Below are 12643 nucleotides of genomic sequence, written 5' to 3'. Positions count from 1 at the left end.
CATGGCTTAAATGACACCAATGGTGGGTGCTCTGAAAAGCTAAGATGATAGTGCATGAAGGTATGTTACTACAGTTGTATAAAACTGTCATCTTTTTTCAAATGAAATAAGTGAAACCATGTGCACACATCCTGGAAGCAAACCTTGTCTTCAAAATCACCAGACTTCATCTGTGTAGTTTCCAGCTGAGTTACATGATTGTCTATGGTTTTATCCCTGGAATGCAACAACCTCTTTCTCAGGTGGTAGTTTAGGTAAAATATGCCTTACACAGATGACCATGAGCCTGGCTTTTTATTTTATCTGAATGTGTATTCAGAAAAAATCTTCTGAATGCTGATATATTGAGATATGTAGAAGATATAATGCCACAAAGAAGATATAAAGACATAAAGATGTCATTCTACTCATACAGCCTTCAGCATTATTTTATATTTTTTATTTTTGTGGTTTAAGATCTTAATTATTCTGTGAAGCCAGATGGTAATTTGGTAGTAATAGAAAATAAACCTCATTATTCTAATTGACTATAGCTGATGGCCTGAAGATAGCAATGACCTTTCCAGTCTCACAAGAAAATAGTTTGCAATTAATCAGAAGACTGTAACAGTTTGAATTTTTTGCGGTTTTATTTTACATTTATTTTGCTGAATTTTTTCTTGAGGTGTTTTGGCTGATTTCCGTTTTCCCAAAAAAGTCCAGGTTTTCAATTTTTTATTCCCTTAATTTTGTAATTTACATTACATCTAAGGGGTTTTCAGTACTATGATGAGAGCTTTTTCTTTAAATTCACTATATTGAGGCACTAAACTAGTTGAGCAGCTTGTGTTTGAGCTGAGTGATGATTGCACTGACAACATTGGGTAGTGGCAGAGTTTTTCTCACACTTTACATTCTTGAACATTTTTTATGGAATGAGAAAAATATTTCAATTCTCAAAGATCTCAATGAAAAGAGAAAAAAGTCTTGTCTCCCAGGCATGTGGAAAAAGTGTGTTAGTATACTCAGAAGAGTAGGTTTGCAGTCTTTAAATCTGTTTCCAAGTGTTTTCCTTTTGACAAATTAATCTGGCAGAGATGTGATATTGAAAAGCAGAGGATAATGTTGTCCATTATTTTCTCTGAATAGTAAACCCATAGTTTTGTTTCTGAAGAGACTCTGAGAGAAAATGAAGTATGGCTTGAAAGGATGATTTATTTTGACTCAGTAAAACCACAAACAGAAGCAGAAACTCCTGTGAATAAGGAGCCAAGCTAGAGCAGAGAATTGCCATGGGTAAATCTTAATGGTCTAGTTCTGTATCCATGGCAGCCTCTGTCAGGATGTGCTGTGATGCCATCCTGGGATGAAATTAATATAGTGTATTTCTGTTAGCTTCTAAATGTTGTATTTTCTTTTTTTAAAAAGGCCAAATTGAAACCTTTTTTGGAGCTGTCAAAGTGAAAAATACAATTTCATTGCATACAAACGCTTTATCTTCACGACTTATCCAGTTGGTTCAAAATTTTCCTTTTTTGCAAGAAAGAGCTCATGATCCCTTCAGTTTGTCCATGCATCTAACTTGAAGTGGTGTGGGTTTAAGTGGAAATGTTTTTCAATACTTAAAATACACACTTGGAAAAACAGTGACTGGAAGGAAAGAAGATAACTAATTAAAGACAACTCCTTGAAAATGCGAAATATATTTTAAATTATTTATATATTCATTATTTTTAGTCTTTTTAACCAGTTCTTGAGCATGTGAATTTAAAAAATTTTCTATGTAAAGTAGTTTGGCACACAACAAATTTAATGTAAGTAAAGTTCAGTTACTATTTTCAAACATAACAACAGTCATAATTAAGAATGTTGGTAAATATATCAAAATGAAATATTGCTATCTGAAAAGATACATTATCTGTACCCAGAGAAATGGAAAAAAAACCCACATTTAATGTGAAGTTTTATGCATCAACAGCTTTTTAAGGTTACTGACAAGTAAAATGAAGTTTTGGAATATAACTAACAGCTACTTATATGAAATGGGATTAAAATCTGTGTTTAAATACTCAGGGTTTGGCTAGATGGTTTGAGTGAGTTAAAATTAATTACTTGAAATATATTTTTGACAAGCAGCATTGTTTGAAGTAATGTGGTAATCAATAAATGGGTAGCTTTCCCAATTCAAAGCAAAAATTTAAAGAAATTGGAGGGCTTCTCATACACTGAAGGAGTTTAAAGGCAGAGCAGCACTAAACTAATGCAGTGCCATTCTGTGAAGTTTAGTGGTAAACAGAAGATCAGCAACTTTATCTTTGATCAACTAGGTGGCAGTTGCTTGAAGTGGTACCCGTGTAAAGGACTCCACAGCTCTCAAAATCAGTCTCCTGCCACTCTGTGAGTGGCTCTGGAGCAGCAGGGGCCATTGTGGGGAGCGAAGCAGTGGCTGCTTGAAGACATCCCCAGGGGTTCTTGGTACTTCTACCTCCCTCCAAATGTGGATTATCACAAGAGCAGAGATTGCATCTGGCTGCAGTGGAGATTTATGTATGTTGGCTGCCTGGATCTCAGTGAACAATTTGAAAGATATTTAGCTCAGATTTTATGTTGCATTTTTTCACAGTTAAGCTATTTTCTTTATATGGGATAAAAGGCACCAAATGCTCTGTAATTTTCCACCCTGTCTTTTAAAGGAGTTTTGATCCTGGCCATGTTTGCAAGAGAACATTTCTTCTGTCTACAAAAGCATCTTTTAGTATCTCTTGAATTTCGTATTAAGCTGAACTCTGTGAAGTGGTAGTTGCCTGTGTTTCACTTTGAGTTTTCTCACTTTTTTATGTCAGTCTCGCCAAATATCTGAGGAGGGCAGAGTCTCACCTCTCCCACCACAGCACAGTGTGTTACCTAGAAACATGGAGGCAGTCAAGTGGGGTTTTTCTGACTCCTGCTTAGGTAATAGAACCCTTGCTTTCCCCTAAACCTAGGCTGGGGCTCAGGAGGTGGGAGTGGGATAGTTTAGTGACTCCTGCCTAAGAAGTAACTACTTTAGTAAAGAAAAGAGTGCAAGCTTTTTGTCCAATGCTGTTTTGTTTTTGTACTAAGAACAAATTTAAAATCAGGATTTTTAAATAATTCTATTTTTGACCTAACAGAAATAATGCTTATATCATGTTTTTAAGTGAGTTCACACTGAAGTTGATTGTAACTCAGTTCTTATTTACTTAGAGCAAATGGGAAAATTATTGATGAAACCACCAAGGTGGTAATTATTTGATATAAGCTTGAATTATGTAGAAAACCTGCATGTTTTCAGGCATTATTAATAAATTGCCATTTCCATTATGAATATACATTTTTTACTAGTTTGCAAGACAAAGGAAGCATAATTAGGGTGGAAGAAATGTTTCTTAGGTACCCAGTATAAAATACAGAGCCTGTTCGTGCAACAGAATAAGTTTTGTGATGATCTGGACTATGGTTTCGGCAACTCTGTAAAATCAGATATGTGAACTAGAAAAAAAAAACCTTGTTACATCAGGGGGGAGGAAATGGTGAATTTTGGGACATTTAAGTTATTTTCAGAAAGTAGGTTGAATATGAATTTTATTTTGATCTCCTACACCCTTGCCCTCTTAATCTAATCCATATTCTGGTGGCTTGTATTTTCAAGAATTAATCAAAAATATGTTCTCGCCTTCAGTTTTTTTCTAAATGACACAAGAAAAACAAATAAACCCCCCCAAATAAACCCACCAAAAGGATGGGAAAAGGTGTAACTGAAATTCTTTCAATGCCTCATGCATTCTCTGTAAACTAGGAACATGGTATTGGCTCCTCAAGATTAATTTAATTGAACAAGACTTTTTCTGGAAAAGGGAACATGCATTCTGCCAATAAATACTTTTGGATACTAAACTTTTTGTCTAATATTTCCAAATCAGTGTTATATCCGATTAAAATGAAGGAAGAAATACTACCTGCTTAAGTGCTTTTTTTTAGTGATCTTTGAACAAATAATTCCTGAACTCCCCTGGTAATTTAGATTAAAGTGGCATAGCCTAACTGTGCAATGGATGTGGCAGTGACACTACATTCCAAGATTTCCTGAGAGTGCACAAAACCTACTGTTTATTTTGCTGTGTCATAAGACTGCGACAAAAATAGATATAGAAAGAGTGACATTTCATCAGGCAAACAGAGCAAACACTGTTTTGGTGTGTTAATTTGTCATAATCATTTGCATGGACAGTGTGATTTCTTTTGAATGTCTTACCTTTGAAATCCCCAGATACACTGTGTTTATGTAAGGAAACTACTGTTGAGGGTTTTTCTTTTTTCCATTTGGGAATGGTGCACCATTCCCTACCAAAATAATGTGTTTTTCCAGTGCTAGCTAGATCATTACTGGTTTTATTCATTTGCCAATTTTTAATTTTAGCACTTTTCTAGGATGTGAAAAAACTAATGGAGCAATAAGGAAATAAATTTTAGTTGTGAAATACTATATTATTGGGAATTAGTGTTCAACACAAAACCATGAAGAGTAAAATAATATATAATATTTTTAAAAAATGCTTTTTGGCAATTTTAGCATGTGTCTCAAACCTAGGATGTAATGAGCATTTTCTGTCTGGCCTATATTTTTCCTGTTAATTTCCAGCATTAGGAGTATTTCACTATAACAGAAGGATTTAGGTGGATTTAAAGGTTTTCCATTTAAACCAAAAGTCTTCTCTTCAAGTTTCTAAACTAATCTTTTAAACCAATTTGATTACTTAAAGGAGTTAAATAGAAAGACAATAGTATGTCTTAAACATTCTAATGCAAAGAATTTCCTTGAGTATCAATCACAGTTTATATAATGGAGATGTATCCAGCTGTCTGAAATAGAAATAAAGTCTTGGTGCAAATGATTTTAGAACTGTTCTGGCACAGCATATCTATGCAACAGGTGGAAGTGCCTCCTTAATTCTTTTTCAGTAAGGATAAATAATGCTTTCAAATTTCCCATTATTAAAGATGTTTAGCTGCTTTAATTCTATATGGCTAAATAAAATCAGTGCAGTATTGGTTTAATGATTTACACACTCTACTCTTGTGTACATGGTGTACATTTAAGTGAGGCATGCAGTGCTGGAGCTTTGGAAGAAAAAGGAGGAGTGCTGAAGTTTAGGGAAGTTTGATTTGTTAGCGTAAAACCACTAAATGCAGTGTGGGACTGTTTGAATGTTTTGTTAACTCTTTGATGCAAATGCCTTAATTACTCTAGAAGGAATGCTTTTCCCTGCAGGTCTTCATCCTTCCTCTGTTTGCTCTCACTGCTGCTTGTGGTTTTGTTTTTGGTTTTTTTTTTCCTGTGTATGAGCCAGAGAGTTTGGACTTCTTAAAGGTTGAAGTTGTTCTCTACCAGTCTCTGGATGGTGTAGGATTTCCAAAGGGCGGACATCATTATTGATGTATGGGTGTATACAAGAGCAGGTACATTGATCAGAAGTGGTTTTGCTTCCTTAGTTGATGATATCAACTTAATGTGCTGTGGTTTTCTGTCTCTTGAAGGATAAGTTGAATTGTTTTAATAGAACTAGAATGGTGATCGTTGATGGAGAGACTGAAATGTTTTGAAACCACCGTTGGAAAGCACTGGAAAGCACCCATTTGTTTAGTATCCCACTGAATCATCAGCATAAGTTCTCTATGACCTCACCCATTTGCTCAGAATTGCAGTCTTTTTGGAAAGGAGAGAAAAATATAGAAATTTTCCCCATTCTTCAGATTTTGATGAATTGTAATACTTCAATGTTACTGAGTTAAACAATCCACACATGGTTTAAATTAGAAGTCAAAGTAGTGTACTTTTCTTTTTTGACTATTCGGTTAAAACCTATTTTTTCTTTTATGATTCTTATATGAAATTGAAATGTCATGTCAGCTGTGCTGGCTGCTACACCAGTTAAAAATTTGCTGTACAACCTGTTTTCAACAACTTAGGTCTTTGGACACTTCAGCTGTTCTCTGTTTATTTATATGGTCACTTCAGTATTTTGCATTTTAAAAAAAGAGCTGTTGTGTTTGTTAAAATGATTGTACTATAAGTCTTCTAATTGCCAGAATGATTATAGCATCATAGAGTCATTTAGGTTGGAAAAGACCCTTAGGATCATTGAACATAAAAACTCTGTATTATTCAGGGAAGTAAGCAAGCACGAATAAATACGTGCCTTTGGCTTACTTTTCATATTGAAGGAATTTTGGTACAATTACTTCCCTCCTCACCATTCTTCAGTGTTTTTGAAATTATATGTGTTCCTGAGTTTGTGGAAAGCATTTCTCAAGGGCAGCAGGTGGAGGACGTTCAGATGGCAGGGAGTGAATCTCTAAAAAAGGCTAGAGGAAAGGCCACTTTCCTTACAGAAACACTGTACTCAAATCTAGACAGTGAAAGTTGCTTTTGAATTGCACATCCTGAAAGTATTGATCTTTAAGGCTGAGGCTGTGTATGCTTTGAATTTTAATGTTCCTCTCCATTCTCTTTTTCTAGCTGGAACACTCACAGCTTTCCCTAGAGGATTATAAGTTTTGATATTCAGAAGACTGAAGGATGCCATCTGAGAGGTGCCTGAGGTATAGTACTTGGTAGTGTGTAGGAAGTTATTAACATTTAGGATGATGTTTACCAAAGATTCAGTTAAGAAAGTAGAAAAAAGTAAAAGTACTAGTTCTGTTCATTAGATAGGAATTCACATTATTAAATACATATCCATGTTGTAATCTGCAAAGTATTACCTTGTTGTTGCTTCTTATCTCAGGCAAGGAAAACTGTGCCTGGGATTGATTGGAGGCCCACAGGCTCCTCATACCTTATCTTATTTATGCCTTAGTCTATACTTGGAATTTTTGATTGTGGAAGCAGCTGACATTTTTGCATCTAGAATGGTGGTTGGTGATAATTTTGGGTCTATGCTGTGTTCCACTGTTCAGGACATATTACTTTTCCAGTTATGTGAAATGTCTTCCAAGATTCTCTCCAAATTCATCTTTCTGCCTTCCCTTGTGTCTCCTTTCCAGTGTAGCCTTTCTCATTTGTTTGTACCACCCATTCCTGCAATAGAGAATTTGTCATTTATAATTTAATTACTTTCTGGGAGCAGAACACGGTTCTTTCAGACAGAACACTCTGCAGAATTTATTAACTGAATTGTTTTTCTGCAGAACTTTGCAGTAGTGTGATATGCTGCTGGTTCTGTTTTAGAGTAGTTAACACTGATCTGGGAGCTCAGAAAACTCCCTGATGGGACACCTTATCATTCCAGTTCTGTTCCCCTTTCCATGCCATGCTTCTGCAGCAGAAGAGAATCAGAACTTGCTTGCTTTTACAGCTCTTGAATTTATCAACTGACAATATCACTACAAATAATCTGTCATGTTATGTTTAATTATTCTATGTATTTTCATTCATAAATTCCAGTTAAATTACCTTATGTGTATGCACCCTTATTAGCACAAGGGTTACAGGCAATTGATTTTTCACTTTGGTCACTGAATTGAAAAATGGATTATGATAGAACTCAGTTTAAAATCCCAGATAAGTTCTCTATTGAATGAAATAGTCCTCTGGATGATGGTGAAAAAAGCAAGAGCAATGAAGGTCTTTATTTACAACACTGGGAGAGAGGCTAATAAAACCAGAAGTAAAAAGAAACCATCTCAGCGTATTCATACCATTAATGTATTATACTTGCCCTAGTTTTAGTCACTTTGCTATAGAAATTACAGATGAGAAATAACCATTACAAATAATTCTCTTGTGTTTAGCAAGTTAGATTTCTTGATAACTGTCATTTAGAATATGAGTTGGGTTCCACAAACAGAACAAAGAAAAAGAATAATTTGAATGAGTCCTTTTGAGATGTATTTAGGGCATGTCCATGTGTGAAACCTGAACTGTCAGAGAGAGAGTAAAATTCAGATATACTCTGTTCCTGTGGTATTTCTCTTTGGCCAGCCTTCTTCTAGAAGCAATGTTTTAGTTGTTGTCTTTCTAAAAGAGAAGTTTAGATTAGAGCAAACAGTCTGCAAGGCAGGTCTGCAGTAGTTTACAGGTGCCAGAGGTGCAGGAGTAGGATGGGCAGAGAAAGGAGAATATCACAGCCACACAGCTTCTGCATAGTACATGTATGCAGAGGATTACATGATTGCGCTGGAGAGATGATGGGTTAGTCACCCCTTTAAAAAAAAAATCTTCACTTTGATTTAAGCTGAGATGACTCTCTGTAAACTCACCTTCTATAAACACCTATGTGGATTCTCTGACAATTTAAATTGGTAGTCTCACAGAGCTCAAATCAATTGCATTGTTTTGTACCAAAGAGGATTTGCTGATATGTTTTGATTTGTTTCCATTTGCATCAACAGTTATCTTGTCTCTTCCTTTTACTACAGAGAAAGGAAGCTGCAATCAGTCAGTCCTAGACCGGATTATATGCGAATCTTATATTCATACATGGAAATATTCAGAGGTGGAGAAGGCGTTGGCATTTTAAAATTGAGCAAACGTCCTCTCCCTTCCCCCAGCACAGACAATCAAAAAAACCACTACAACACTTCATAAATATGAGTAGCCTGAGGTGGTCTGAAAACATTCATTTTTCAGACTTAAGCATTCAGTGTGACTTAAACAGGCCACCTGAGACCATGAGGCATCATACTTCTTAGCAGAACTTCTTGCAGACATACATAAACCCTCCTTTTCACCAGTGCTTCAGTTTGAACCACTTAAAGTTTTCTGGTGGTCCATTGACCTAAGCCCTCTATTGTTCTCATTTAATCCTAAAATTAATTATTCCTGTGAGTTCAGCTGACTTCTGGTACAGGAAATGAGAAATCAGAACCATTGAGGTTTGTAAATTTGAGTATATAATCAGTTTTCGTAATGCTTTGTTATATAGTGCTTTTCTTCTGATGTCTACGCTGTGTAAAGATTTTTTTGCCTGACAGGGTTCATGACTTTTGCTTTCCAAGAATTATCAAACTACCTTGTCTTGTTCTGTATTCCTGACAGAATGTGCTTGTTTTGTACTTTAATTTTTTTTTTGGTTTTGACAGAATCTTTCCCCTTTCCCCTCTCAGTGTTCAGGAAATGCTGACAGGTCAGAGGCTTTGTCAGTCTAGCTCCCACAACGACGCCGTCCTGGCAGCTCTGAACCAACAAAGAAGTGATGGCATTCTTTGTGATATTACCCTTATTGCTGAAGAGCAGAAATTCCATGCACATAAAGCAGTCCTGGCAGCCTGCAGTGACTACTTCCGAGTAAGTCCCAAGATTTTTCTGTTTCTATAATAGTATTAAAAATTATCATTGTGGAGGATGGAGATGATTATAGATATCATATTGAACAAGATTTAAATTTGAACCTTTGGAAAAGGCAGGATTATTGCACACTCTGTAGAGCATACAACTTTAAATATCTGTAGGAAAGAAAGGGTAAGAACAAATCAGATTTTTAAAATAATTATTTATGGTAAGTCTTCCCCTCCCTCTGCCCCCAGCAGAGATAGGCAGTGCTCATCTTTCTGTGAATGTAATGTCCCAGTAAAGTGAGAAAGTGGAATATTCTATATATTCTAGTATGTAGAAATTTTTGTAGAACACATGAGAGCTGTGATTAGAGGATGGGACTCAAGGATACTGCATGAAGCTGAGTTGGGACATTTAGGTTGGATATCAGGAAAGATTTTCACGCAGAGAGCATTTGAGCACTGGAACAGGCTCTCCAGGGAAATGGTCACAACACCACACCTGACAGAGTTCAGGAAGCATTTGGACGATACCCTTGAGCATGTGGTGTGACTCTTGGGGTGTCCTGTGCAGGGCCAGGAGTTGGACTTGATGGTCCTGGTGGCCCCCTTCCAAGTCAGCATGTTCAATGATTCTGTGATCAGAGTATGGAAGTATGGGGTGAGGGAGTTTAAATGTAATCTTTACTATGAGGCTGGTCAGGCATTGGAACAGGCTGCCCTGAGAACTTGTGGCTGCGCCTTCCCTGGAAGTTTACAAGGCCAGGGTGGATGGGGCTCTGAGCAACCTGATCTAGGGGGAAATGTCCATGGCAGTGGGCTTGAAACTAGGTGATCTTTACCCTTTCAACCCAAGCCATTCTATGATAACACGATAAATGCAATTTATTTCAACTTGAGATTGGATTTTTGTCAGATGTAAATGGTCGCTCTCAAAGAGGAAGCCATAGTAATTTCTTAAATGTGATAAAACTTATTTTCAGAAACAAGTGTTTCCAAGACATAAAACAAAATATTCCCTGGGAAATCTGATTCAGACAATTCCAGTCTAATTCCAATCTAGAATTGGAATAACTGAAAAATTGTGTTTGCTGATAGGAAAAGTATCCTTTATATGAGGCAGTTCTACAAACCTTTATTACAATGTGCCCACTCAAAATGTTGGACGATCTATAGCTCTGTACTTGACTGGTATTTTTAAGTGTGAGTCATCCTGTTGTTAATTAGAGACTAAAGTTGAAATTAATTTAAAGGTCTATTTTCTCTAACAAAGTAAATTTATTAAATATTTTGTCTACACAGTAATTGTAGTGTGATGAACTCCTTTATGGGGATCTTTTTGTCTTATTACAAGAGTAATACAGTGTATGACAACTTCTCTATGTCTCTGATTACCTGAGCAGGGTTTTTATCTTCCTGTCAAATCTCTCTGACTTTTGGTTAGAATTTAGACTTAATTTATTCTGCATATTTAAGAAATGTTATTAACCTTGATGTGACTTTTGCTGTGATGGTGTTGAGCCAATTGATTGCTCATTTCTCTAGCTTTTCTGCATGCTTATGGGTTCTGTTACAACATAGTTTGTACTGCCACGGTTGCTGGTGTTGCTTCATCATGATGCCCAGGCCCTGCTGTAACAGAGATTGCTTTGCATTTTTATTTCCTTTAACCCCAGTGCACAGAGAGGGATTCTGGACCTTTCTACTTGTAGCAACTGCTATTATACTTGCCAATTATAAATATAGTGCCTATTCTGGTTTGGTTGAAATATTTTCATAAGGGTGCCATATCATCTGCACCCGTGACACTCCAGAGCTCATTGTACCCTGTGCATGGAAACATCATGGAAAGAGCACCTATGCCCAGTGTTTCAACAGTGTGGTAGGAACAGCTTCTACTTTGGTCACTTATTGATTGATGTTGGGATTTGGGGCACTGTGATTTATCCTGGTATTTCCAGTTGACTTTCTTGGTAATGACTGGGCAGTAATTGCAAATTAAAAGCTTAATGCCCTTTATTGCTACCTAAATATTTTTTATTTAAAAAGTGTTGAGAGAATGCTTTATGCAACATTGAGTCATTTGGTCTGCCTCTAAACTCTTATGGTTTGGTAGGATGTATTCTTCAGACTTTAGATATTAAATATAAACATGGAGCCTGTGCTTTCTGAAGTCAGGCAGTTTTTGATTAATAGACAAAAATATTTTTTTAGAATATTTTGAAGTAAGATCTATATTCTGGAGGAGATGGCAAGAAAGTTACACTATGTTCCTAATTTTAATAATTTAGAAAAAGCAAGAGTCAATTAAAAAGTAATAATGTTTTGAGAGAGATTATTGATCTTTTTATATCTAGGGAGATTTTACCTAATTTGAGCTGCTTGGATATTCTTTTTCTAAGACTTAGAAGAATGAATCAAGCTTAATTTTAGAGTTAGTAAAAAGAAAGAGGCATTTTCAGAGGATGATAAAGGAGAATAGCAGATTTATTCAGAATGACATGAGTGATGATCTGGAAGTGCTGGATCTCTCTCAAGTGGCCACAAAGGCCAGAGTCACGTGCTTCAAACTTAGCTGTTATTATTATTTAATTTTTACCCTTTTTTTTTTTTTCTGGAGGAATTCTTAGACAAAACTTTCAGATTTTCTAACCCTAAAGTCATTTATGAAGAACTCATTGCCATGAAACTTACCAGGATGGACCTGTTGCTGGCCAAGGCTGAACCAAGCAGAAGATGACAGTAGCACCTCTGTAATCTGTTAAGAGGGGGGGGGGAAAAGTTACTGTACAGATGTAATTGTGGCCAGAGAAGAGCAGAGTGAGAATATGGGAAAGGAACAACTGTACAGACACCAAGGTCAATGCAGAAGGAGAGACAGGACGTGCTCCAGGTGCTGGAGCTGACGTTCCCCTGCAGCCCAAGGTGAAGACCATGGTGAGGCAGCTGTGCCCCTGCAGCCTATGGAGGTCCATGAGGATGCAGATATCCACTTGCAGCCCCTGGGAGATACCCTAGCCAGAGCAGGTGGATGCCTGAAAGAGTTCTGTGAAACCCTGGGAAACCCGTGCTGGAGCTGGATCCTGGCAGGGACCTGCAGACCCGTGGAGAGAGAAGCCCATGCTGGAGCAGGTTTCCTGGTAGGACTTGTGGCCCTGATGGGAGCCCAGGCTGGAGCAGCCTGTCCTTGAAGGACTGCACCCCATCCATGTGGGAAGAGTGACCCACATGGCAGCAGTTTGTGGAGAGCTGTTGTCTGTGAGAGGGACTAGCATTAGAGAAGTTTTTGGAGAAGTGTCTCCCCTTGCAGGGACTCCAGGGAGCAGCAGGGGAAGGACCCACCTCCCTGCACAGTGGCAGAAACTGCTGG

General features: G+C 37.1%; 1 protein-coding gene across 5 annotated transcripts in view; it reads left to right on the top strand.

Annotated features, from left to right (window-relative positions):
• The window catches only part of KLHL32 (kelch like family member 32), a 121658-nt gene that overhangs the window by 19074 nt on the left and 89941 nt on the right, over window positions 1-12643 (top strand). For all 5 annotated transcript variants that reach the window (XR_009485867.1, XM_059842429.1, XM_059842427.1 and 2 more), the window contains exons 2-3: window positions 6518-6600; window positions 9106-9286. Coding sequence is in view for 4 of the 5 variants with exons in the window: in XM_059842429.1 (XP_059698412.1) it covers window positions 6578-6600; window positions 9106-9286 (204 nt within the window). In the remaining variant the exon portion in view is untranslated. The remainder of the gene's footprint in view (window positions 1-6517; window positions 6601-9105; window positions 9287-12643) is intronic.

This window comes from Haemorhous mexicanus, chromosome 3 (assembly GCF_027477595.1).
Source record: "Haemorhous mexicanus isolate bHaeMex1 chromosome 3, bHaeMex1.pri, whole genome shotgun sequence".
Classification (NCBI taxonomy): Eukaryota; Metazoa; Chordata; class Aves; order Passeriformes; family Fringillidae; genus Haemorhous; species Haemorhous mexicanus.
This window is presented reverse-complemented; position numbering and strand designations above follow the sequence as displayed.